Source organism: Bos indicus, chromosome 18 (genome assembly GCF_029378745.1).
Source record: "Bos indicus isolate NIAB-ARS_2022 breed Sahiwal x Tharparkar chromosome 18, NIAB-ARS_B.indTharparkar_mat_pri_1.0, whole genome shotgun sequence".
In the NCBI taxonomy this organism is placed as follows: Eukaryota; Metazoa; Chordata; class Mammalia; order Artiodactyla; family Bovidae; genus Bos; species Bos indicus.
Window position 1 is genome coordinate 62786277 of NC_091777.1, and position 24130 is coordinate 62810406.

The following is a 24130-nucleotide window of genomic DNA, read 5'->3' on the forward strand; positions in this document are numbered from 1 at the left end:
TCCACGTCAGGCATCCCCAGCACTCCCACTCGCCCTGCCACCAACGTGCTCGCCGGCCCGTCTGCTCCCGCCCACGGCCCATCAAAGCGTCCAATGGCTCCCCAGGGCCTGAACGCTTCAACACACCGCCCACTCAGCCTCACCGGCTTCCCGGTGGTGCCCCAAACACACCACGCGTGATCCCCTCGCCTCGCCTTTGTTCGGGTTGTTCCTTTTTCTGAAGAGCTTTTGCCATATGGAGCCCAGGCAATTCTTCCTCCGACAGGTCAGTGAGAAGCCCCAGCCCTCTCTCCCTGCACCCCAGGCCCTGACTGATCCGATCTGTCTTTATCACTCGCTGACGTGATAGGATATACTTACTTGTTTACTGTCTGGCTTCCCCACGAGGTTGTCAGCACCCTGAGCACAGGGATTTTGTCCCTTTTACTCTCAGCTGTATCCCCAAAGCATCCTGCCTGCCACAGGGCTGTTGCTGTTTAGTCACTAAGTCTTGTCCAACTCTGCAACCTCAAGGACCATAGCCCGCCAGGCTCCTCTGCCTATGGGATTGTCCAGACAAGAATACTGGAGTGAATAGCCATGTCCTTCTCCAGGTGATCTTCCTAACCCAGGGCTCAAAGGGGAGTCTTTTGCATTTACAGGCAGGTTCCTTACCACTGAGTCACCAAGGAAGGTGCTCAAAAAACCAAAGCATACTGAATAACTGCCAGTGTCCAGAGAGGAACCTCATAACATCCACCTGACCGGGTTGTTTCCAGGGTTCAATGAGATCAGACACGCAAATAAACTACAACAGTGCCCCGGCCAGCAAGCATGAGTTAGTAACCATCACTCTCATGAGCACCAGCAGTCCTTGTCTGTCGGGTGGACTCCGGAGCTACAGATCAGTCTGACCCCCAACTCCGCCTCGTCCAAGTCGGGGGGCCCTGGGCAAGTCACTAGAACCCCCCTTCCGTCAGAGTCCTTGCGTGTTAACTGGGCCGGACTTAAGGTGAGGCGTGGGGGGCGCACGAGTGCCGTCAACCCGCCACACACTAGTTCTGGCTAGGGCGGTGGGCGTCTCTGCATGTTTCTGCCGCAGTTCCAGAAGCTAGGGCCCCACTTGGGGTCTTGTAGGGACCCTCTCTAGAGGGTCTGAGAGACCTTGCTGGAGGCGCTGGGTCACACAGTAGCCGAGGAGGCGGGTCAACTCCCGGGGGTCCTGCTGTCAGGGCGCCGATACGTGGCCGCCCGGGGCATGCAGGGCCGGGTCCCCAAACAGGGAAAGGAGTCCTGACGAGGCCTGGCTGGCGGAAGAACGGGGTCAGTCACAGGTAAGGCCTGGCCCTCAGCAAGGCCTGAAGGCTCTTCCTTCTTTATTAGACACCGTCCTCACAGGAGACTGAGGCCCTGCCGGGGCCAGAGGTCACACATCGGAGGGCAAGGCTTCTAAGCCTTCAGCGCCGGGCTGACTGGCCTTGGAACCTCCGCTACACAGCACGCAGGTCACACGTCATTCCACCACAAAATGGCGCCTCGAAGAAAAACGTACCGCGACGGCCAGCGCCCACCCCCACGACGGGCTGAGGAAGGGGCGCGAGTGTCCGCGAGCTTATTTGCATACACAAAACCAACGAACTTCATTGGCTGTGAGAGCCTGGGTCCGCGCTAGGCAGATCCCCCATTGGTCATTTCCTTTTCTCCGCCCCTCTGGTACCGCCTTCTATGTCAAGGATTGGCCCGCGCGTGTCTCGTGACGCCACTCCACGACTGCGCGTCCCTATTGGTCGGAGTGCCTTCTATCATCCTTTTAAACCCCGCGAGTCCCACCTCCTTTCGCCCTGCCCAGGTTCCACGGCCGACCGTTAGTCGCGTGCGCGATTTCTGGGCGTCAGGGCGCGCGCGTACGCAGGCGTCTCATTCAAACGGCCCAATCAGCGCTCGCGTCGCCCTTTACGTCCTCTTCCTTTCTGCTTCCCCCTTCTCCACCGCTCCATTCTCCCGGATCCCCTCCCGGACCCCTCCGCGCCCCGAGTGGCCGGCCCGCCGCGCGCCCCCTCTCCAACTTCTGCCTGCAGTTTGCAGGAAGGGAGCGAGCCCGTCGAACGCCGAAGACCGTGCGCGCTGACGTCACGGGTCGAGGCGCCGCGAGAGGGGCCCCTGAGGGGGCGTGGCCTGTAGGCGGATATAAAAGGGTGCCCGTGCGCGCGCGGCCGGCTTACTGCGGCCGGTCACTGGGACGGGTGGAGCTGCTGTACGGTTTGCGGCGGACGTCGGAGGCTGCGAGAAGCAGAGCGGGGCCGCCGGGGCCTCGTTAGGGCCGCAGCGACAGCAGTTGGGCCCCCCGCCCCGGCAGGCGGCCGGAGAGCGCGGGAAGGGGGTCGGGGGGACCCGCCCCCGGCCGGCTGCAGTCATGGTGAGTGCGGCGCCCAGGCCCGGGAAGGGTGGGCGAGGTACCCCCCCCCCCCGCCCCCGTAGAGGAAGAGGCGTGGTCTCAGGACCCTCTCGCGGGCGGTTTGAGGGGTTGAGAGCTCACCTGGATGTCCGAAGCCCGAGTTGGGCCCAGGGGCCTTCCTGTAGGCGGGGCGGAGGGAAAGGCCCGGCCGAGTCCCGGGGAGGGCTCCGGCCTTTTGGGCAGGCCTGTGGGTCTTCCGGGAACAACAACACTCTGCGGCCGTCTCCAGGACCGATCTGGGGTTTCCAGGGTGGTCTTAACAAGATTAGATGGGGGAAAGGGACCTAGGTAGGCCTGGGGCTTACCTAGAATCATTGGGAAGCCTGTACGGAGCTACGAACAGGCTTCGGGGGCTTGTGGGGGAGGTGGAGTCGTCCGCAGGAGCTCGGAGATGCGCCCCATTTCTAGTGGGTTATCCTGGGACTGTCGCTTGAAGCTTCCTGGGTTGGGGGTTCCGGGAGCTCGGGGTGATTGATTGACAGCCCCGGATCCTGCAGGAGGCTCCACGCCCTGGCTCTGCCCGTGGCTCACCCGCTTGTCTCCATACTTAGAACTCCAACGTGGAGAACCTGCCCCCCCACATCATCCGCCTGGTGTACAAGGAGGTGACGACGCTGACCGCTGACCCACCTGATGGCATCAAGGTCTTTCCCAACGAGGAAGACCTTACCGACCTGCAGGTCACCATTGAGGGCCCTGGTGAGTGTGGGAACGATAGGGAGGAGTGCGCTTCCTAGTCCTAGTCACCCTAGAGCCAGGATAGGAGGCTCCCACTCTTAAGTGAATTTCCAGACCCTGGGGACGCAAGGGTGGGCAGGACAGGCACACCTGTTACATGTGTTCCTGGTGTGCAGGGCTGGACAGTGAGAGTGACAAATAATTGTGTACTGTCTCCCCATTAAATGTTGGTGAGAAAAAACTCTGGGGGCCAAGAGAGCATGTAATGGGTCCTTAGCTTGGCTTTGGGTGTTTCCTCCATCCTGAAGTTGGGTAGGAGTTCCATGGGATTGGGAGGAGGATGCCAGGTGGGGAGAAGTGTCAGCAAAGGCCGGGAGGGCGGGTTGGACCATCTCAGATTCCTTCCTGTCGGCACTGTCTGGGGCTCTGGGGACCAAGCAGAGAATAAGCCAGATACAGGCTTGGGGGAGATAATAACCAAACCACTACAGGCAATTGTTTGATCTTGTAGGTTGGTTTAGCATGTTACTTCACGTGCACTACATTTAGGTTATTGAATTTTTACGATTTAAATGAAGAGCATGTAATGAAAAGACTTAGTCTGGAATCAGGTTTGTGGGCAGAGGGTCAGGGAAGGCTTTCTGAGATGGTGAGAAGGTGATTCACCCCATCCTGATGCGGGCTCAGCAGGAGGTGAGGATCCCAAAAGGCCTTTGGCAGTCTTGGGGTGTATTAGATATTTTATAAGAACAGAAAATAAAGGGCTGGTGAAGCTTACAGGAAACAGATCTTTTAGGGTCTGTAGGTCTCTTCAAAGAGTTTAGAAAGGAAGCCCTTGGGTTTAAAGCAGGACTTCATTGTGACTTCAGTGGGGCTTTGGGTGGGGTTGCAGGCTGGAGGCTGACATCCATCAGGTGAGCAAAGTGGTTCTGCTGAACTTGAGGGGGGGCTCAGATTTATGGGGGGAACTGGATGGGTTGGACGTGGGGTCTGGAGCACCAAGAACAGCCCTGGGAATGGCTCCCATGGGTTTTTTACCTTATCAGGAGGGTGAATGAGAGGGCTGTTTGCTGCAGCAGGGAGACCTTGGAGTGTACAGAACTGTCCTGAGTCTTGCCTGAGAGACTTCCAAACAGATGTTTTTCTGGGGGACTGAGGGGGCATATATGTCTGTGCCACTTGGGAATGGTGTGCTGTGGCTTCAGTGGGGACTGAGGAGCCTCCGTGGGTGGGGACCACCAGTTGGGTTAGCTCTGAGCTGGGGGGTGGCGGGGTGGGGGCGGGGGTGGTCTGCAGGCCCCTGGGAACCTAGCCCTGTTCTCTCAAGAGTTCCCAGTCTGAGGAAGGAAACAAGAGGGGCACTTGCCTCACCAATAGACTGGGGAGGCTGGGTTTTGGGGGTGCCTGGAAGACCTGAGCCTCCTGATGCGTCCCCTCCTTGCATTCCAGAGGGGACCCCGTATGCCGGAGGCCTCTTCCGCATGAAACTCCTGCTGGGGAAGGACTTTCCGGCCTCCCCACCCAAGGGCTACTTCCTGACGAAGATCTTCCACCCGAATGTGGGCGCCAATGGCGAGATCTGCGTCAATGTGCTCAAGAGGGACTGGACCGCTGAGCTGGGCATCCGGCACGTGCTTCTGGTGAGTTCTGCTGCACCCTGACTGCCTCCTGGCCGGCCCAGTCACGTCCAAGCCACAGAGCCTTGTTCCTCTTTAAAGCAATCAATGCTGAAGTGGTGGGGGCCTCCACATGAGAGTCCAGGTTTCCAGCTTTTGTAGAAGGGTAGGCAGCGCCCAGGGAGCTCTGCCACGGGGCGGGCGAGGGATTTGTGTGGGGATAGTTTTCTGGCAGGTGTGGGCCGAGCGTCTGGTTGGAGAGCCTTTCCGACACCGAACAGCTAGTGCAACCATCAGCGCTATAATCCGGCTGTTTCTCACTCAGGAGTGGCTCTGTGCCACCCCGGGACGTCTTTAATTGTCCCTTCTGGGGTGTTCCACGCTTAGTGGGTGGGCGCTGGGGAGCTGCTGCCCCTCCCGCCACAGGCCTGCCCCTTGGAGAGCCATGCCCGCCCGCCCCCCAGGTGGGGCCCCAGGGTCCCTGTGGGCCCCTTAGAGCATGGAGGTCACCTGGTGCCTCTCCCCACCTGCCTCACAAGGTAAAAGTTTTTTAAAAAGCTGAATTTCTAATGAGCCCCTGGGGCAAACAGTAGGGAGGACAGGGAGTTGGGGTTTCCTGCAGGGCACCGGGAGGGTTGAACACCAGGATAAACTGACCCCAGACCTGTTCCTCCTCTCCCTGGAGTGTTGGTAGGGGCTGCCAGAGAGACTGCGGGTGAGCTCACTGAGTACCCGCATGCCCACCGGGTGGTGAGTGTGGTCTGCCAGGCCAGAGCACCGCAGGCGAGGCAGTGTGGGATCTGAGAGGCTGGGGGGCGGGCCCCTGACCCCGGCCCTCTCCCCACAGACCATCAAGTGCCTGCTGATCCACCCCAACCCCGAGTCGGCCCTCAACGAGGAGGCGGGCCGCCTGCTGCTGGAGAACTACGAGGAGTACGCAGCCCGCGCGCGCCTGCTCACTGAGATCCACGGCGGCGCCGGCGGGCCCAGCGGTGGGAGGCCCGAGCCCGGCCGGGCCACTGCCAGTGGGGCGGCGGCCTCCACTGCTGACCCCACAGCCCCTGGGGGCCCAGCAGGGGCTGAGGGGCCCATGGCCAAGAAGCACGCGGGCGAGCGCGACAAGAAGCTGGCAGCCAAGAAAAAGACGGACAAGAAGCGGGCACTGCGGCGCCTGTAGTGGGCTCTCTCCCCTCCCTTCTTACCTGACCCGACTCTGTCTCTAAGTTATTTAAATTATGGCTGGGGTGGGGGAGGGCACGAGGGCACTGGGACCTGGATTTGTTTTTCTAAATAAAGTTGGAAAAGCAGCTCTGCACCTCCACCGCCTGGGCTGTGAGCAGCGGCACCCTGGCCCGTCTTGGGTGCAGTGGTCGGTGGGGCCTGGTCCCGATCACTCCTGACCTCGTCTTGAAACAGGCACAGCGGACTGGTGGGGTCTGGCCAGGCGGCAGGTGCGGGCCCCATGTGTCTGCCCTGCCCTGGGTTCTTGGTCCAGCTCTGGCTGCAGAGTGTGCTCCCGGGGGCCTCTGACTCTCTTGCCAGGCCTCATGACACTGGTCTCGTGGTGGGCGGGTCGCTGCTCAGGTCTCAAGTGAAGCTGACTAGGCCCGCTCCTTTCTCCAGGGTTGTGGGCCTGGGGCTGTCCTCAGCTGCAATCTGCCAGGGTCCTCACCCCACGCTCCCCTTTTGTGGCTGACCTGGCCCTTTGGCAGGGCCTAGTTGATTAGATGCAGCTGTTTGATAAGCCCTGGGGGAGAACTTGACTGCAGGAGCTTGTCCGGGTGGGAAGGGGGGTGGGTCTGGGGCATGGCCCTCTTCCCCGCCCAGTTTCCTCATCTGCAGGAGGGCAGAGTGGCAGTCACTGCACCCGTGGGTGGCTGTGGAGGACCAGGGCGAGGCCGCAAAGCCTGGAGAAGTGTGAAGGGACAGCAGGGAGCTGACTTGAGTACACAAAACGCTGAGTAAAGCCACATACAAGTACAAAATATTTGGTTCCACTTCCGTGAAATTCTAGACGGCAGCCAAAAGCAGATCCCTGGCTGGCTGGGATCAGGGAGGATCAAGGACACGGAACCTTGGTGATGAGCACGTTCCAGATCGGTTACGGTGGGGCTCACGTGGCTGCATAATTATGTGAACATGTGTATATTTAAATTTGGTGTATTGTACTCTGTAAAGTACATCTCAGAATTTCATGTAATTTAAAACAAGGAATTCTGTTCAGTGGGAAAGATGATAGTTAACAAGACATACAACGGAAAGGACAAATCTAAATTTGTGAAGAGCCCCTACAGGTCAGTAAAAATGTGAAAGCAAAATCTCTTGCACAAATACGTCACAAAAGGGGGAATCTCAGCGACGACCAGGCAAAGGTTCACACCATCACAAGTGATGGGAACCCCGAGCTGACCCCGCTAGACCTGGCAGTGCCAAGTGCAGAGCCAGGGATGCTCTGCCAGTCCACGGTGCAGGAGCGGGAAACAAGTCACGTGGAGACACGGGGAAAGGCCGGAAGCACGAGTATGTCATTACTCAGCACTCTTGCACACACACCACGAGCTGCAAAGCCACGTTTGTCCCAGGTTGCAAGCAGTATAAACACCTGGATACAGTTGAGGAGCAACAAGAGCAGTGGGCCGTCACTCAGCAGCGTGGAAAAGCTTGCCATCAGCCAAACAAGCAAGGTTCAGTAGATCCACAGTCCTAACGCCATCGCATGCAGTTCCAGAACCATCAAAACCAAGCTCTGCTGCTAAACACACATACCACGGTGGTCACGCTGTGTTTGAGAGCAAGAAAATTGTTTCCCTAAGGCTCAGGATACTGGTTACCCCTAAGCAGCAAGGAGCCCAGGAGCAAAACATAAATGTGTCAATGTGTGCTTTTCTGTGCATCTGCTGTATTTCAGGATTTTAAGGACATGGAGGGAGGGAGGTGGAAGCAGGGTTCTGGATGGGGAACACGTGCGCCCATGGCTGATTCATGTCGATGTATGGCAAAAACCACTACAATATTGTAACTAGCCTCCAATTTAATTTTTAAAAAAGACAAAACACACCAAAAGACATGAAGGAGCACATTATGAGAGATGGACCAATCTCCAAAACATATTACGTAAGAAAGAGCAACATGCCAACACTGTATAAAATATGCTACCGTTTCTCTTTTCAAATTTAACCAGAAGGTGACATTAGCCTGCAAACACTGTCCCAAGAAAGAAGAGCCTGGAATACCATGTGCATGGTACCCATTCAAAATGCAACGTCTTGACTTTTAAAAAATTTTAAAGATAATGAAGTTTCACTAGAATGGCTCCCTCAAACTCCCATCTCCCCAACACCCAACTCCCTAATCAGGGACAACCAGTGTCAATGGGTTCTCTTGTATTTTTCTGAGGAAATTCTATGGGAATGCAAGCAAATTTAAGCATGTTGTTTAGTCACTAATTCATGTCCAACTCTGTGACGCCATGGACTGTAGCCCACCAGACTCTTCTGTCCATGGGATTTTCCAGGCAAGAATACCGGAGTGGGTTGCCATTTCTCCAGGGATCTTCCTAACCCAGGAATCGAAACCGCATTTCCTGCATTTGTAGGTGGGTTCTTTACTACTGGGCCACCAGGAAAGCCCCCCAAATTTAAGCATATGTTTTTTATTATTTATAATTTTGGCCATACCACACGGCTTGTGGGATCTTAGTTCCTCGGCCAGAGAGTGAACCCGCGCCCTTGGCAGTGAAAGCGCAGAGTCCTAATCGCTGGACCAGCAGGTCAAGTCCCCTAACACCTGTGCTCGCACGTCCACTGTCTCGTTTGTGTATACCTGCCAGTGACCTGCACACAGCATGTCACACCTGGGCTTTTTGACTTAGCATGTCTGGCTGGCTGTCCTATAGCACCCAGCCCTTCCATGCCCTCAGTCGCACCCCAATGTATGGCAAAGAAACCAACAACACTGGAAGAAATTACCTCGGTGCATGGAGCCCGGGGCACACAAGAAGTCTGCAGAGTCACCCTTTTCTGTGACATTCCTGTGCCAGAGGGTACATCCATGTGCAACTCTGTACAGATACTGCCAACTCGTTCCCCGTGGGTTTGTACCACTTGACACCGCCAGCAACCTGTGTCCACCCCCTACCCCACCCCTGCCCAGAGCCTCACCAGCACTGATTTTTATCCAACTTGGATTTTTCTCAACCTGAGAGGTGAACACTTAGTCATCTTTAATAGACTTAACAACAGTTTTGGATTTACACAGAAATTGTGAAGACAGGACAGGGTGCCTCCTGGCTGCGTCTCCTCCATAAATGCGAAGTTGATGAAATCAATGTGCTGGTTTGGCTGTGAGAGCCTGGCCAAGGGGCATGAGGACTTCCTGGCTCTCCAGTGGTGAGGACCCCATGCTTCCTCTACAGGGGGCATGGGTTCGATACCTGGTCAGGGAACTAAGATCCCACATGCCATGTGGCATGGTTGGGTCCCCAACTGGGCTCCTGGGCTCCTTGCATGTCTCCAAACCACATGCACACGTTATTTTCATAACAGAAGACTTTAAAGAATAGGTTTTATTCCAGCAGATGACTACAAAAGTAACAAAAGTAAATTTTTAAAATTCCTGGACAGGGTAGAGACAGCCTGGAGGAAATGCAGCAGAGGGCACAAGGATATTCACATAACTCACGAAGACTGGGAGCAGCAGGCATGACCACATGGATTCGTCCTCAGAGTGCTCTGAAAAACCCAAGCATCGTTTTGTGTGCAAGTAGCTGTTGACACAGAGATGTTTGTGTTCGTTCTGAGTCCATCTGCTCAAGATAAATTGCACCCATTCATACATGCAAGGGAGATCTGCGGACTTGTCCCAGCAGGCCATGTTACAAGCTCTTTGCACATTTAACCTCAACAACCCTAGAATGTAAGGTCTACCGAAGTAGACGTGTCATAGGCACGAGAGGTCAAGCAACCAGCCCAAGGCTGCACAGCCTAGGAGTGGTGGAGCCCTAGAGGTTACCATGCAGACGGAAATTCAATCAAGGCCAGCCCCTCCCTCAACAGCAGGTTTCCACTGCTGAGTGACCCTGTGTGGGGCAGCTGCCAAGGGCGTGCCCTACACTCAACTCTGCAAATGTTCCCTAGGTTACCACTGGACACGACGCAGCACACAGAACCAAGATCTCTGCTTCTCAGAGCCCCAAGGAATCAGACACAAAAGGAACTCATTTCATGTAGAGGGAAACCAAGGCCGAGAGACTAGTGCCACGGCACAGAACTGGCACCCAGGCAGCTTGGCACAGAGAGGGGTGTTGGGGGGGGTAGGGGGGCGTCTCTGGGCACTTGTCTTCCGCTCTCCCCACCCTGGCCCCACGGTCCCCACTAAGCCAGCAGTCAGTCTGGCCCTCCCTCATGAGTTGCTTTTCTCTTGCTGCTTTCCAGATTTTCCCTTTGTCACGGCATCCAGCATTTTTGCCAGATGTGTATCTGCCCAGCTGGACTGCATGTGTGCTGAGCGCCCAGAGCAGCAGGGATCCAGGGCAGACAAGGAGACCCCCGCAGCTGACCACAGCTGCCACACGGCACAGCAGACGCCCATGGCTGCATGCCTCTGGCCTGCTGGGGGTGCTGGGCTAAACACTCACTGGGGTGGGCGTTCCCGGGACTAAGGCTCAGTGTAGGCAAGTACCTCCCAGAGAACAGCAAGGGGCTCGGTGAGAGGTGGCCGGCAGGGGGGCGGGCTACAGCCAAGGGCTGCCTCTCGTGGAGTGGGACCGGAACTGTGGGAGAGCTCTGAGCAGATGTTAAGTCACCGAAGTTCCACCGCAACTACAGACACTGCCCAACCAGGGTTGAGAACAGACCTGGGGAGGAAGGTTCGGCAGGAAGGGTTCCTGATCACATCCGCTGAGGAAAGCTGGAGCTTCTGATCCCAGAGCAGAGCTGGGGGAGGTGCAGGGTCCTCACGAAGGCAGGATGGCTGGCACACAGTAGGTTCGTTGGGAACATACCAGGAGCCATGATGTGGGTAACCTTTACTCATCTGAGCCTCACTTTCTACATCTATAAGGTGGGGATATCTGCTTCATGGGGTGTCTGGAAGACAGCCACTCCACAAGTATCTGCGTATACTTTTGTGTACACACATATATACATGCCACAGGTCGATCTCGTTACTAACACCTAATTACCGCACTCACATATGTAGGCTGTCCCCCAGGCATTCATTAACCTCCTTAATTCTAAGAGGCACAGAGAGGGGCACTCACTTGCCCAAGGCCACACAGCTAGAAACTAAGCTGATAGGAGCCAGGGAGGCACCCAGCGGCGGTGCCTACATCCTGGTTGTAACAGACACCAGGAAGCCAGGAGCAAACCCAACTTCAGAGCCAGCGAAGAGAGACCCTAGAGACAGCTGTGCACCTGGACAAGGGCTGGAGGCAGGCTCTGCCGCAGAGTGGAGTGGGGAGAGCTGAGGGGGGCTAGGCGTGGAGGGACAGACATCTGCAATGAGGCAGCAGATGAGGTCAGGGTTGTAGGGCCGGAGGGCTCACTCCCAATGCAGCAGGAGGCAGATGGCTGGCCAGGTAGGTTCCTAGCCAAGAGGCTATGCAAGGATGTGGCCGTTGCAGACTGCCTTCCCCTCTGCCACTGGGGACAGGGCCCCACAGGGTCCTGGACTCAGGAGCTACCTGGTGCCCCCAAAGACAAGCTCCCTTCCCAGATGGGCACTTGGCCCAGAACCAAAGGCCAAGGCATGAGTGGGCCCTGCCCACCACTAAGTCCCAAGATCCTCAGTTCAAACCTGCAGGGTCCCCTGGGAGACTGTGAGCTGCCCAGGACCCTCAGCTGAGGGCAGGGTCAGTCTGCACCTCTCCTCCCCACCACAGCTCCCACTGGGGCTTCCAGACCACCCCAGAGGAACAACAGTCCACAGCCAGGGTCCCAGACAGCACACACGTCACCTTCACAGGCCACAGAACAACCCGAACAGGAGGTGCACTGAGCCTCCATCCAGATGCCCACTCCTCAGGAGACAGACTATTTGGAGACCAAAAACTTCCACATTACGTTTATCCTGAAGTTTCAGCATGCACTGGCAGTGTGTGGTGTTGTGACGATTCTAGGTTTTACTTCATGTGCAATTCCTGTCTCCCGAGTGTTTGAATGTGGCAGACAGGCAGAAACGCTGGGCCACGGACTCAAGCCCCCTGCCTGGAGCTGGCCCTTCAGACCCAAGATGCTGAGGAACCTGTGTGGTGCCGGTAGTCCCTGGGGAACAGACGGGTGTCTGCACAGAAGACTCAGGTGGAGGCGGTGGCTGACAGCTTTATTGCTCTGGGGAGGGGAGGCCAGAGGCTCAGGAGCTCTTGGTGGGGCGGCTCGGCTTCCTCTTCACCATCACAGGCTTCTGGCTGCGCAGGATGGCGCTGGCTCTGCGGATGGCAGCCTGTAGGCAAGGCAGGCTCAGGTCACTTCCCCTGGGAGCTTGTGCCCCCAACCTTGTGTTCCCAGAGCGCAGGTCCTGCTCCACAGTCCGGAGAGGACCACCCCTCTCAGTTGCCCCGGGCCCCCGCCCACCTCCTCGGTCCAGCCCTGCTCACCATGCGCAAATCCGGGCGGTACTTGTTCTTCCGGATCATGTGCCGGATGCTGCTGAGGGTGGCCCGGGCGTTCTTGTTGATGGTGGTCCGCACGTAGGAAGTGGCTGGCTTGCGCTGGCCTGGCAGGGGACGGGAAGAAGGGGGGGCCCAAGGGTCAGTGGGAGGGTCTGGAACGTCGGTGCCCACACCTGTTGTGAGGGCAGAATCCCACCCAGAGACACCGAGTGCCTGGGCCGTGTGAGTGCAGGAGGCTGCCTCGTCTCCCAGCTCCACGTAGGGCACATTCATAGGGACGACCACAGGCCAGGCTCTGCACCGATACAGGTGTGTCCTCCCTACCCCAGCCCGGAAACAACACTGCTCAGCTCACTGGACAAAGGTGGACTCTCATGTGTGAGGTCGCATGTGCACAGCAGTCGTCTCAGCCCAACTGAGGCGGGCACTTGGCGCCGCACGGGCCAGGCAGTGAGTGCTCCCCAGAAAGCAGCTCTGCTCCTCTCACGTCCACACCCTCCCAGGCCCAAGCGACCACAGTCTGGGCAACAAAGTCCAAAAGGCCGAGCTCTGAGGCCTGGCCCCTAACAATGAGGGGTGATCTGGACCCACAGGAGGGACTGGAGGAAGGGCAGTGGGGGGGGGTGTGTCTGTGTGTGTGTGTGTGTATGTCTGTGTGTGTGTGTGTGTCTGGGTGTGCAGAGCATCCGCCCCTCACCTGCACACAGCTGGAGTCTGCTCTCTACTGCCCAGACAGGATGGAAATGAAATCCCCCCTTTACTGTGCCTCAGAGCTGATGGGGTCCTGGCTGCATCCTATGCTTCTGGGTGCCCCCAAGAAGCCCAGGACCCCGTACCACACTGGAGGTTTGATGTTAGCCTTTGCTGACCCCAGAAGGGAGCCCACATTACCCCCTCAGGTCAACCCAGTTTCTGACAGCCCAGAAAGAGCCACCAACAATCCAACAAGACAAAGCAAGGGTTTTGGGACCCAGCACCCGAGAACAGGGTTCTCAAGAGTGTGGGAATCTGGGAAGCCTAACAGCATAACCAACTGGCTGCCCCGGGACTGCACTCTTGGGAAGAGAGGCTAACCCTCGTCCCTGTGAGACCCACAAGGCAGCAGCTGTGGTCGGTGCTGTCAATGAACAGGACACAGAAGTCAGAACCCACAGAGAAATCAATCAGGGACCTGGAAAAGCTCGTTCCTATCTCATAAAACCCAGTGCCCATTTAAAAACAAGTGTTGAAGGTGTGATACAGTAACTCAGCTGTTATCCAGAAACCCCTCTTCCCCTTGACCCCTCTAAAGAGTCTAAAGAGCAAGTCTGTGGGGGAAACCAGTTTATGGGGGGGGTGGGATGGGATGCTGAGACCTCCTTCTGAGCTCCCCCAGCCACAACTCGAGTCTAACTACTGCTTCAGAAGCTTCTCTTTCCACATGTGGGAACTAAAGGTCGGTCCCTCATCTGTTTGCCTCCGTTTCCCCATTTGTGGAGAGACTAACGGCCACCTCCACCTGGGGTGCTTCAAGAATTTATTCTTAAAACATCATCAAACAGCGGCAATTTTGTAGTCCTGACTCCGGTCCTATAAATTTCTCCGCTTTTCAGATGATGAGCTCGTGTAACTTGGAGGCTCGCTTGGAAAGGAACCAGCCTCCCAAGCAAACACCTCGAGCCCAGGAATCCTGATTCAACAGCACAAGCACCGACACTGAAAAGCCACAGCCCCCTGCCCCGGATGGGGGTCAGTTGCCTGGGCCCAGCCAGGGTAAAGGCTCACCGGATCTCCGCTTCATCACCACCACGACCCCTTTGCCGTCCGCCGCCGGCTCCACACCCACGGTCTTGCGGTGAATGAGCCCATTGTAGCGAAAGGAGTTGCGCGCTTTCAGGTTATTCGGCTCCTGGGAACAGGAACGAATCGCGGCCGTGAGGAGATAGTGCAGGCCCCTCCCTCCGACCGAGGCGTCCGGGCCCCACTTACGGTGCTGTACGTCTGCTTGTTCCTCTTGATCAAGAAGCTGGAGCAGTTCCGCACGACCATCCATTGCAGATGCGCGGACATGGCGGCGACTGCGGGGAAAGGGGCGCGGGAAACGTCAGGGGAGCAGCAGGCAGAAACCTGACCACAGAGAAGGGGTGTTCTGGGTCGTCGCGGGGAATGGGGGGGGGGCCGCACCACGTGGGCCGAGGGCGCCTAGAAGTCTGCCAGGTGGGGCTGAGCGGCCTAAGGCGGCGGGGCTAAACTCAGGCGGCCGAGACTCACTACAGGGGACAAGGCGATGAGAAACCACAGAGACCTAAGGCGGCAGCGCCGAAGAGCAGCCAAGAACGCGAGGGGCGCGGTGAGAGCGACCAGGCCGGGGCACAAACACAGGCCGCGGGCGCGAGAGATAGGCACGCGGGAAGAGGAAGAAGCCTCCACTCACCTCCTCTTGGTGCGGCGGCCGGAGACGGAAAGAGGCACGCTAGGGGCGGGGCGACGCCTTTAATATCGACACGCATTTCCGCTTCCTGTCTGGACACGCGCGTGCGGTCGGCTAACCCCGTCTCCGAGGCAGCTCGTCAACGTTCGGTTATTTCCGCCAGCCAGTCGCCAACCGTTCGGGGCCCTTCGGAAGCCTTCCGCTAGGGAGGGCCCTTCACGTGTCCTAGGAACTCCACGGCCGGATTTCCGAACGGGTATCGCTCCAGAGGCCCCCAAGTCCCCTTCCTCAGAGGCTTCTTTCCAACATGGCCACCCAATGCTTGGCACAGTATGGGTGCTCACTACACATCTGTCTGATAAATGAACCTGTGAGTGCGTGAACTATTTAACCCTAGTTCCAGGAACTTCAAGGGCCTCCAGCTTCTTCGTAGACCGTCGGCTATTCCCGACGAAGGCAGCAGGCCCGCTCGAACATCTTCGGAACTCTCCGGAAACGCCCTTCGGAAAGAGGGCCACCTTCCGTCCTCTTGCCCCCATGCCCACTTCGGATCGCTTCGGAAACACTCGGTCTCCATTCGGCCACCTTCGGAAAGCTTCGGCTATCCCCGGGAGCCCCTTCTCTCAATTCGCCCTCCCCCGGCCCCTCTTCAACGCCTGAACCCTGTGAGTCTAGAGAGAAGTTGGACCGAACTTTTTCGCAGTCCGCCACCCTGGGGGGACGTGGATTTCCTCTAAGGGCGAGTTGTGTTGGAGGAGAGGAGATTTGCCTGCGAAACCTCTGGTTCTCTTAGAGCTTCCATTCCCGTTCCCCCTCTTCCCTGTACCTTGCGGCCTGGCGCCCCATTCCCACCAGCACCGTTCACGGCCGTTACACTTTATGCAACTTTTCTTTTCTCTTGTCAGGGTCCTCCTTAAGGGGAAAGAACCTCGCCTGATACATCTCTGTCGCAGCCTGGCGAGACTCCCAAGTGAACAGAAGGAACGACAGGGCCTTATGTCACCTCCATCAGGACAACTCGTGATTATGTCCAGGAACTCCTCGAGGGCAGAGACTTTGTCCATCTCCTTGCCCTTGGATTTGCCCCTAATGAGTCCCGACAGTCCCGAGGCCCCAGGAGAAATCTGAGGAAACAGGGACGTTGGGGTTTGCCTTGCTCCTTCCAGTGGCGTGCTCTAAATCTGATGGTGGCGACAGAGTTCCTGTGAGTCCGATCCACAGGATCTGTCTTTGGGATCATTCTCTCTGGACCACACAGGCGACCTCGGCAGGCAGGCAATAAGTGCCCACTTCCATCCCTTAAGGCGCCCTGACTTGCTGATCCTCTGCTTCCTCCTGGGGATCCAGGGCTTTGTCTGATCCTTGTTTTTTGACCCCACGTGTCTCCACCGCGGGGCCCACTGCCCAGGAGGCGCGGGAGGCAGGCAGAGAAACAACGCCAGGGCTCCCCCCGCGCCTTACGGTGCCGCCATCACAAAGTCCTGAATTTGACCACGTGCGGCTTCAGACTCCTTGGGGGCACAGGGGGCCCGGGCCACACTAACCTGTGCGCCCAGCCGGCCCCAGCATCGGCTCCTGAGGGCCAGGGCGCCCCCAGGCCGGGCCCTTCCACACCCGGCCCAGCCCAGGTGATCAGGAGAGCGCCGGGCATACCTGGCGCAGAACCCTAACCCCGCCCCGGGCCGCACCCGGAACGCGGAACGCGCTCTCCGCGGGTCAGAGCCAGCCATGGCGGCGGCGCCGGCCGTGTGCACCTCGCCCGGGACCCCGCCGAGCGGTGCACCGTCCCCGGCGGCGGGCGCGCCGGGGCTGGTGTCCGGCCTGGGCCGCTGTCGGATGGCGCTGCTGCTGGCCGTGGCGCTGGACGTGGCGGGCATGGCGGCGTTGCTGACCGGCGTGTTCGCGCAGCTGCAGGTGCGCGGCCGCGACTTCGGCGACCTGCTTATCTACACGGGCGCGCTGCTCGTCTTCCTGAGCCTGCTCGGCTGGATCCTCTGGTACACCGGCAACATCGAGATCTCGCGCCAGGAGCTCGAGCGCGACTACGGCCTGAGGCCCTCGGCGCTCGCCCGCCTCGCGCGGAAGCTCTCCCGCCGCTGGTCGGCGCCGGCTTCCTCCGCCGCCGGCCGGCGCGCCGCGCCCGGCTCCCGGGGAGCGCGCCGCGCCGCCCGCACGCCCCCGCCGCCCGCCGCCGGTTCCCGCCGCGTGCGCCTTCAGCTCGCCTCGCTGGAGGCCGGGCCCGGGGCGGCGGGAGCGGGCACCGAGTGAGCCCGAGGTGAGGGGTGGGGAGGCGGGGCGGGGCGGGGACGAGGGGAGAGACGTCAAAGGGACAGGGAGGTGAAGAGACGGGGACAGGGACACGCGGGGAAGAGAGACAGGTAGAGGTCAAGATCGGGAGGGAGAGAAGCGAAGAACGCAGAGACCAGAGGACGAAGACCCAGAGACAGTACGCGTGAGTGTAGGCCAAGAGAGACAAATGAGAGCCCGTCCCCAGACGTGGGAATTTCCAGGTCGCTCAAATGGTGAAGAGTCTACCTGCAGTGCAGGAGGCGTGGGTTCGATCCCTGGATCAGTAAGATCCCCTGGAGAAGGGCCTAGCCGCCCACTCCAGAATTCCTGCTTGGAGAATTCATGGATGGAGGAGCCTGGTGGGCTACATACAGTCCATGGGGTTGCAAAGAATCGCACATGACTTGAACGACTAAACACACACCTCAGCCATGAGGGCCGGAGAGTCACTATCGGCTCCTTGGATATTTGGGGATATTGGTCCCAGTGTCTCCAGTCTCCAGGCACACCCAGTCTCATTTCCCATCCAGTCCTCCCAATGTAACAGTCTCTGAGGTCACTAGTATTACCGTAACATCCCAGGGAGGACACTGAGGTCCCCAAAAGGTGCCACCTCTTGCCCAAGGGGGGCTAGTTGTTGTACTCTCCAGAGTGCAGAGACCTGCTGTGGCTCCCTGCTGCCCTCTGGTTGAATCCAAGCCGCTCACTGTGTGTGTCGCCCACTCTCCTGCCTTCTCTGCAGTGATGATGACAGCCCTTCCCCCCACCCCTGTCCATCATGGTTGGGATGTCTCGCACCATTGGCCTCTGTCCACGCCTTTACCTTCATCGGGTGCACTTTAGTCTTCACTCTGCACAGAGAGTTTACCAGATGTCTTTTATGATCCTACTCCGATTTCAGTGCCTTTTTCTGGGTCTTCTCATGGTCTGAGTTACCCTCTTTTATTGTCTGTATTGCCATGTGTTGTGTGTGTGTGTGTGTGTGTGTGTACTGATACTGTCTCTCACAGCCAAGAGGGAGACCTTAGAGGGTAAGATCTGGGTCTCTGGTGTCTTTGTTCTTAGCATTCTCCAGCTAAGAGTGAACTCAGGAAGTCAGAGGCTGATGATTGGGTGGGTGGGTGGATGGATGGATAGATGAGTGATGGATGGGTGGATGGATGAATTGGTTGATGGATAGGTGGGTGGATGGATGGATACGGTGGGGGTTTTGGTATTTTGCTTTTGGCTGCACTGTGTGGCTTGTCGGATTTAGACTTCCTGACCAGGGACTGAACCCAGGTCCACGGCAGTGAAAGTGCTGAGTCCTAACCTCTGGACCTCCAGGGAATTCCCAGTACAGTGGGACTGATTGATGGCAGTTAGGTGGATGGATAGGTGAATGGATTTGGGTCAGATGGGTAGGCAGACAGATGAGAGGACAGATGAAAGGATTGGTTGGTAGGTGGATAGGTAAGTGGAACAATGGGTGGATGACCGAACCAGTTTCCCAAATGAGGGGTTCCATAAACGCATTAAATCCGTGTCCTAAGACATTCTCTACTGGTGATGAATTAACTTTCCTCCTCTCAACCAGAAGGATGCTGGTTATATACCTTTTGTGTGTGTGTGAGAGAATTTCGAGACTAGTCACCCAGATCATATGCTACGTTCTGTGGTTCAGATGAGGAAACAGTTGAAGACGAACAAATGTATGCATAGACAAAGCATGAGCTAACACACAATTTGACATACCATGCAGAAATAACCAGCAGTGGTTAACATTACCCCCTGGAAACACTTTACCTTGCCCAGAAGTCTAACCCAGCTGTGGCGGGCCTCTGCTGCCAGAACCACTTGCCAGAAACTGGCCAAGCTGATCAGACTCTAGGCCCCTCTGAGAAGGAGAACGGGCCTGTCCAAAGACAGGACTCTTACCATGGGCAGGGCGAGGTGGCTCCAGCACCCAAAAGACAGAGAACTAGAAGCTGAACAGAGGGACTGTGGGTGGGACTCGAGGCGCTCCTCTCTGCCTCTGGGACCAAAACCCGTTGAGATGCACATCACCAGCCCGTGTCGTTTCTCCCCCGTGTAATCTTCTCTGTCTCCGCCTCTCTGTCTCTCTGTGTCCCTGTGTCTGTCACAGTCCATCTCCCGTGTCCCTTTGTATCATTGTGCCTCTGTGGTCCCCTCGACTTCTCTCTCTCCCTCTCTCGGCCTCTGCCTGCCTCTCGTCCCCCACCCTGTACCCCTGGGGTCCACTGCGTTAAAGGCGCAGTTGCTGCTGCACAGCAGGCTGTGAAGAACGGAGGAGCCCTGAATGAGCAAGTGTGAGAGTCCGTTGTGAGGGGCCAAAGCAGGAGGAAGGGGCCCCTGGCCGTGCGTGGTGGACCTGGGATGCAGGGGTCCTGAGCCGCCACTAACCCCACCCTCCCTTCTGCAGATGAACGCGTGGCCCCAGCTGTGAGCGCCCGATGGAGACGTGCTGCCGCCCCCAGCAGCCCCTGGCCACCAGGATATGCCTGCCTGTCTCCCATCTCTCCTGCCCCAGATAAACGGCTCTGCCTCCCAGCACTGCATGTCTGTCTGGGGAGGGACACTGCTGGAGTAGGGGAAGGGGCCCTAGGAGCCCAGCTGTCCAGGCTGCCCCCTTGTGGAGGGGGCACAGGAGCCAGGGGCGGGGAGTTGGGGGGGGGGGTCGGGCAGGGAGGCCAGAATCTCAAGCCCAGTCCCAACCCCCCATCCAGACCTCCTGCAGCCCAGTGTCCTCGGTTAGTTTGGGTCCCCGGAGAGGTAGACGAGGGACAAAGACTGCAAGATATTTATTGGGGAAAACACAAAACACGTGTGGAGGGTAGGCTGGTGTGGGCTCTGTCTCCTGAGAAAGGAAGAGGGGAGGAAGGGGGCCGGGCAGGATGAGTCTTCAACCGTAAGGAGCTTCCGGGAAGGTTTCCGTCCCGAGGCCGAGGCCTGCAGTCGTCCAGCGTCGGTGGAAAGCAGGGCGAGCGGCTGCTGGCCCAAGGGCCGCAGGATCCCACAGGCCGGCGGGTGGGCAGCAGAGACTGTCAGACAGTGGCAGAAGGACAGATGAGGGGCTCGGTTGCCCGTGAATCCCACCCCCCAAGCCCAGCTGGAGTCTCAGCTGAGGCCACCCCCACTCATCCCCACCCCCTCGGTCTAGACCCCCGCTGATTACAGCCCGGGACCTACACTCAAACTCAGGGTGCCCGTTAGCTCAAGTACCTCTCAGCTCAGATCCTCCGCACTTACTCTGGGCCTCTCTCATTCCAAACGCCTGTCCCCTCGCATCCCCCGTGATCACAGCCCAGGCCCCCACCCCTGTCAGCCCAAGACCCCCCCAAAACACACACACACACACACACACATTCCCAGCACTGCGCCCCTCTGCTTCATGCTTCTCATAAAAGAGACCGAGCATCTCTGTGCTACGTCTGTATTGAGGGGCCCCTCCAGGGGGCGCCCCTAATCATCTTCGTCCCCCCCTTCCGTTTCTTCGCCCCCTTCCGTCCCCTCCCCCTCGGTGCCCCCCGAGACATCCAGGGCCCCTTCCGTGGGCGCGGCGGGGGGGATGCTGCCGACAGAGGGCGTCTTCTTTTCGCTCGGAGTCCGGTCCTTGGACAACAAAGAGACGGTCCTGGACAGGTCGCACTTGCCCTTCAGGAACCAGGGCAGCCGCAGCATGTCGTGTCGCCTGGCCCACCTGGCGGGGAGGGGACACCGTCAGCCGCGCCGTCCCCCTGCCCCCACGCCCGGGTCAGGGGCGCCCGCCCGCTTCCCGAGCCCCACTCGCCAGAACAGGCAGATGCTGGTGATGAGGAAGAGGAGGCCTCCGCACGTCCAGCCCAGCGCCCACATGTGCTTCCGCCGCATGTTCTCTGCACAGAGCGGGGGCGGTGAGACCCAGGGCTCCCCGCCGCCAGCCCCCACCCCGGGGCCCCGGCTCCCCGCGCACCATCCGGACGCTGGTGGTAGCAGACCCCGTCGCGGTAGCAGCATCGGAGACGCAGGCAGAGATTGGGGTTCTCGATTGCCGCCTGGCCCCCGCAACTCTCCCGGTCCCACACGTCTCCTTCACAACCTGGGGACCCATCACGAGGGGCAGCGTCCTCACGGAGCCCACGGCCGGGCCCGAGGCCGCCTGCCCAGAGCCCACTCCAGCCCGGGTCCCCAGCCCCTATTCTATTAGAGCCAGAGTCCAGGCCCCAGCCCCTCCTCCCTCAGACCCCCAGCCCCTCCTCCCTCCGACCCCCAGTCCCCCCTCCCTCAGACCCGGGGGTCTAGTCTGGGTTCTCTGTCCCCGGGGGGACCCCGGGTGTCCTCCACTGCTCACTCCATGGATAGAAGAATCCCTGGATTCCATTCCCGTCTGTGAAAGAAAGAGCCGTGTGGGGAGACTGGTGGCTGAGGAGGCCCCCGGCTCCGCCCTCCGACCCTCTCGCCAGCGCCCTCACCTGCTGAGCCCTGCATGAGCAGGAGGAGACCCAAAGCTGGGATCCCAGAGCCGACCATGTTGCCTCCCCAGCCTTCTGGGGCCTCTGTGGGGAGAGACCTTGAAGGCCATCACCCCAGCAACCGGCTTGGCCCCGCCCACCTCCCTGCCTGACCCCTAAAGTTCTAAGTTCTGTTGCTAGGGAGCCCCCTCAGCAGTGGGGAAGCAAAAAAGGGGGGGGTCACACTGGCCTGGTCATGCCTGGTTGCTAGGGAGTTGCTTCCTTAGCAACCAGGTGGAAGGGGCCTTGGGGTGGGATGGGGCCCTGGTGTTAGAAGAGCCCTCTCAACAACCGGGTGCAAAGCAAGGGGGAGTCTAAGTCATCTCCCCTTTGCCAACCAGGGGACCCCAAGAGTGGGCACCCCGAGACCTCTTGCCAAGGCCTCCCTCTGCTTAGTAAACTGATGCCTGAGGGGAAGGTCCAGGGGGCCCCAAAGCTCCTCAGACCTGGTTGCCAGGGGGAGGGCCTCCCTAGCAACCAGGGGTGGGGGGCCTGAGGCCCAGAGGACCTCACTGAGCCCCATTGTTAGGGAGGCTCCCGAGCAACCAGACCTAGGAGGGTGATGAGGAAAATGGGGGTCAGGCCACATAGCTCCTGCTCAGGCACCCCCTGGTCCCAAGGGCACCCAGGCCTCCGATGGGGAATGTGTAACCAACCAGAGGGCTGGGACCCCCAGGATCCAAGAGCTCTGAAGCCTGGTTGGTGGGGCGGGGGGGGGGGGGAGGGGGGTCATAGGAAAGGAGCCCCGTCTAGCGCATCTCAGTTTCTGCACCCGCAAACGGGGGAACACACCCAACTGGGGTCCCCAGGCTTCTGGTCTGGTTCCCCAGTGGTAGGGGAGGAGGCCAACCTGGGGACTGGGTTGGGAACTGATCCTGAGTTCTCCCCTGAACCTGCGCTCAGCTTCCAGCCAGTGAGGATGGGGCTCATTGCCCTTGGAGTGTCCAGACCCGGAGTCTGAATGGGGAGGCATGGGGTCTGGACCCCTGTGTTCCTGAGGGAAGAGGGGCTGGGGGTCTGGATCCCTGGGTCTGAGGAGGAGATGTGGGGTCTGGACCCCTGTGTTCCTGAGGGAAGAGGGGCTGGGGGTTTGGATCCCTGGGTCTAAGGGAGGAGGAGCTGGGGTCCTGGACCCCCGGATCTGAGAAGGAGGCGTGGGGTCTGGAACCCTAGGTCTGAGGGGGGAGGGGATGGGGGCCTGGACCCCCGGGTCTGAGGAGGAGGAGCTGGGGTCCTGGGCCCCTAGGTCTGAGGAGGGGGGGCCGGGGGTCCTGACTCAGGTCTGACAGAGGTGGCCCGGGGGGTCCTGACTCAGTCTGAGGGTGCAAGGGGGCAGGGCCGAGGTCTGAGGGCAGCTGACCAGGAGTCCAGAGCCCACTCCCCAGAAGCCCTGTGAGGCTGCCTCCCGGCCTCCCCACCTCCTGTAAACATCCTGGTGGGTGCTGAGTGGGGCTGGGGTTGCCTTCGTCAGAGATGACACAGGTCAGAGGGGCTCGGCAGGGGGCCGGGGGTGGGGGTCAGAGGGGTTGCGGGGCTGAGGCCCAGCAGCTGCTGACCATTTCCTGTGTCAACATCATCTGGACCCACTTCCCAATTCCCGGGATTCCTCAGGGATCAAGGAGGGGGTGGGGGGCGGGGCCGCGGGCCCTGGACCGCGGCTTGGGGCTGGGGGGGCCCACCGTCATGGCCCTCACCGCTAATGACAGGTTTGGGCTGCCTCTGCGGCCCGCCTGCCCCGTCACCCCCCAGAGGCCAGACAGGACCCCCCAGGGACAGACAGACGGACACACACAGCCTCGGACCTGCTGACCTCACGCCGGCCAGCTCCACCTCAGCCGGGGGCCAGCCCATGAGCAAGGACCCCCTGGGGCCCGTCATCTCCCAGCAGCATCCCCCCCACCCCCCGCGTCTGTGACCACCCCTCAGCGCCCGAATCCCCTCTGGGCCTCTCCCCGTGTTTGCCTCTAAGTCCCTGAGCTTGTCTCTCTGTGTCTCTGTGGGTTCCAACGTTTTGTTTGTTTGCATCTCTTTCTCTCTGGTGCCTCAGTGTGGTCCCGTCTCCCTTTGTCACTGTCATCTCCTGTCATTGTGATCTCCACCGTGTCTTTCCCTGAGGTCTGTCTCTGCCTCTCTGCAGAAGTGGCCCAAGTGTCCCCACCTTCGGGGAAGACCCGGGAGACCTGAGAACTCCCACCAGCCCCCTGCAGCCCGCCCCCTACCCTGAGTGGGGAGATGACTCCCACGCCCTCAAGGTGGGGGCCGAGGAGGGGGCTGGCGCTGGGCGTGGGCCGCTGACCCGTATCCGGACTCTGGACTGCACTCCCCAGATTGTAGCATGCCCACAAGGTCTCTCCATCTTTCTTTCGAGAAACGAAGGTTTCCCGCCTGAACGACACCTGGGTCTGCGGGAGGAGGGGGTTGGGAACTGGGCTCCTGGACATGAAGGAGGAGGTGGAGGCTGGGGGTCTGGACCCCCGAGAGAGAGGGAGGAGGCTGGGGGGGCATTCTTGTGATCCTCGGCTGAAGCAGCGGGTGGGGGCTGGCACCTCCCCTGCCCTGCCCCCTGTCAGTGGAGGGGCTGCCCTCCGACAGGCTGGCCCCAGG

At 59.3% G+C, this 24130-nt stretch overlaps 4 protein-coding genes across 7 annotated transcripts; 2 read left to right on the plus strand and 2 right to left on the minus strand.

The window, feature by feature from the left end:
* Positions 1-220: 220 nt before the first annotated feature.
* UBE2S (ubiquitin conjugating enzyme E2 S) lies at positions 221-6043 on the plus strand. Of its 2 annotated transcripts, none has more exons than XM_070771731.1 (4): positions 221-265; positions 2986-3133; positions 4562-4752; positions 5576-6043. In XM_070771731.1, exons 1-4 carry the CDS (start codon positions 236-238, stop codon positions 5903-5905), a joined length of 699 nt encoding a protein of 232 aa, XP_070627832.1. In that variant the 5' UTR covers positions 221-235; the 3' UTR covers positions 5906-6043. The 2 variants fall into 2 exon arrangements, with proteins under 2 accessions (XP_070627832.1, XP_019835647.2); XM_019980088.2 differs by lacking the exon at positions 221-265 and adding an exon at positions 2029-2395.
* A 5988-nt stretch (positions 6044-12031) lies between these two features.
* RPL28 (ribosomal protein L28) lies at positions 12032-14790 on the minus strand. 2 transcript variants are annotated; one of them, XM_019979933.2, is made up of 5 exons: positions 14751-14790; positions 14306-14394; positions 14102-14225; positions 12323-12441; positions 12032-12168 (listed from the first exon to the last, which is right to left on the minus strand). In XM_019979933.2, the coding sequence occupies exons 2-5, from the start codon at positions 14384-14386 to the stop codon at positions 12079-12081; spliced, it is 414 nt and encodes a 137-aa protein (XP_019835492.2). In that variant the 5' UTR covers positions 14387-14394; positions 14751-14790; the 3' UTR covers positions 12032-12078. The 2 variants fall into 2 exon arrangements, with proteins under 2 accessions (XP_019835492.2, XP_019835491.1); XM_019979932.2 differs by lacking the exon at positions 14751-14790 and adding an exon at positions 14622-14740.
* An 87-nt stretch (positions 14791-14877) lies between these two features.
* On the plus strand, positions 14878-19586 carry TMEM238 (transmembrane protein 238). Of its 2 annotated transcripts, XM_070771733.1 has the most exons (3): positions 14878-15412; positions 15653-17022; positions 19459-19586. In XM_070771733.1, the coding sequence occupies exon 2, from the start codon at positions 16476-16478 to the stop codon at positions 17013-17015; it is 540 nt and encodes a 179-aa protein (XP_070627834.1). In that variant the 5' UTR covers positions 14878-15412; positions 15653-16475; the 3' UTR covers positions 17016-17022; positions 19459-19586. The 2 variants fall into 2 exon arrangements, with proteins under 2 accessions (XP_070627834.1, XP_070627836.1); XM_070771735.1 differs by having other exon boundaries at positions 14878-17022.
* Positions 19587-20365: 779 nt separating this feature from the next.
* Positions 20366-21626, minus strand: TMEM190 (transmembrane protein 190). Its single transcript, XM_019980299.2, has 5 exons — positions 21488-21626; positions 21367-21402; positions 20989-21114; positions 20827-20911; positions 20366-20736 (listed from the first exon to the last, which is right to left on the minus strand). Exons 1-5 carry the CDS (start codon positions 21543-21545, stop codon positions 20499-20501), a joined length of 543 nt encoding a protein of 180 aa, XP_019835858.2. The 5' UTR covers positions 21546-21626; the 3' UTR covers positions 20366-20498.
* Between the last annotated feature and the right edge of the window lie 2504 nt (positions 21627-24130).

Bases quoted from the DNA above. Each gene is read 5' to 3' on its own strand.
- UBE2S (XM_070771731.1), top strand. From the start codon at position 236: ATGGAGCCCAGGCAATTCTTCCTCCGACAG. The intron at 266-2,985 runs GTCAGTGAGAAG...CTCCATACTTAG, and splicing joins GGCAATTCTTCCTCCGACAG to AACTCCAACGTGGAGAACCT. The intron at 4,753-5,575 runs GTGAGTTCTGCT...CTCTCCCCACAG, and splicing joins GCATCCGGCACGTGCTTCTG to ACCATCAAGTGCCTGCTGAT.
- RPL28 (XM_019979933.2), bottom strand. From the start codon at position 14,386: ATGTCCGCGCATCTGCAATGGATGGTCGTGCGGAACTGCTCCAGCTTC. The intron at 14,226-14,305 runs GTAAGTGGGGCC...TCCTGTTCCCAG, and splicing joins ACAAGCAGACGTACAGCACC to GAGCCGAATAACCTGAAAGC. The intron at 12,169-12,322 runs GTGAGCAGGGCT...CCTTGCCTACAG, and splicing joins ACCGCCCGGATTTGCGCATG to GCTGCCATCCGCAGAGCCAG.
- TMEM238 (XM_070771735.1), top strand. From the start codon at position 16,476: ATGGCGGCGGCGCCGGCCGTGTGCACCTCGCCCGGGACCCCGCCGAGC.
- TMEM190 (XM_019980299.2), bottom strand. From the start codon at position 21,545: ATGGTCGGCTCTGGGATCCCAGCTTTGGGTCTCCTCCTGCTCATGCAG. The intron at 21,403-21,487 runs GTGAGGGCGCTG...TTTCTTTCACAG, and splicing joins GCTCATGCAGGGCTCAGCAG to ACGGGAATGGAATCCAGGGA. The intron at 20,912-20,988 runs GTGCGCGGGGAG...CGCTCTGTGCAG, and splicing joins CTACCACCAGCGTCCGGATG to AGAACATGCGGCGGAAGCAC.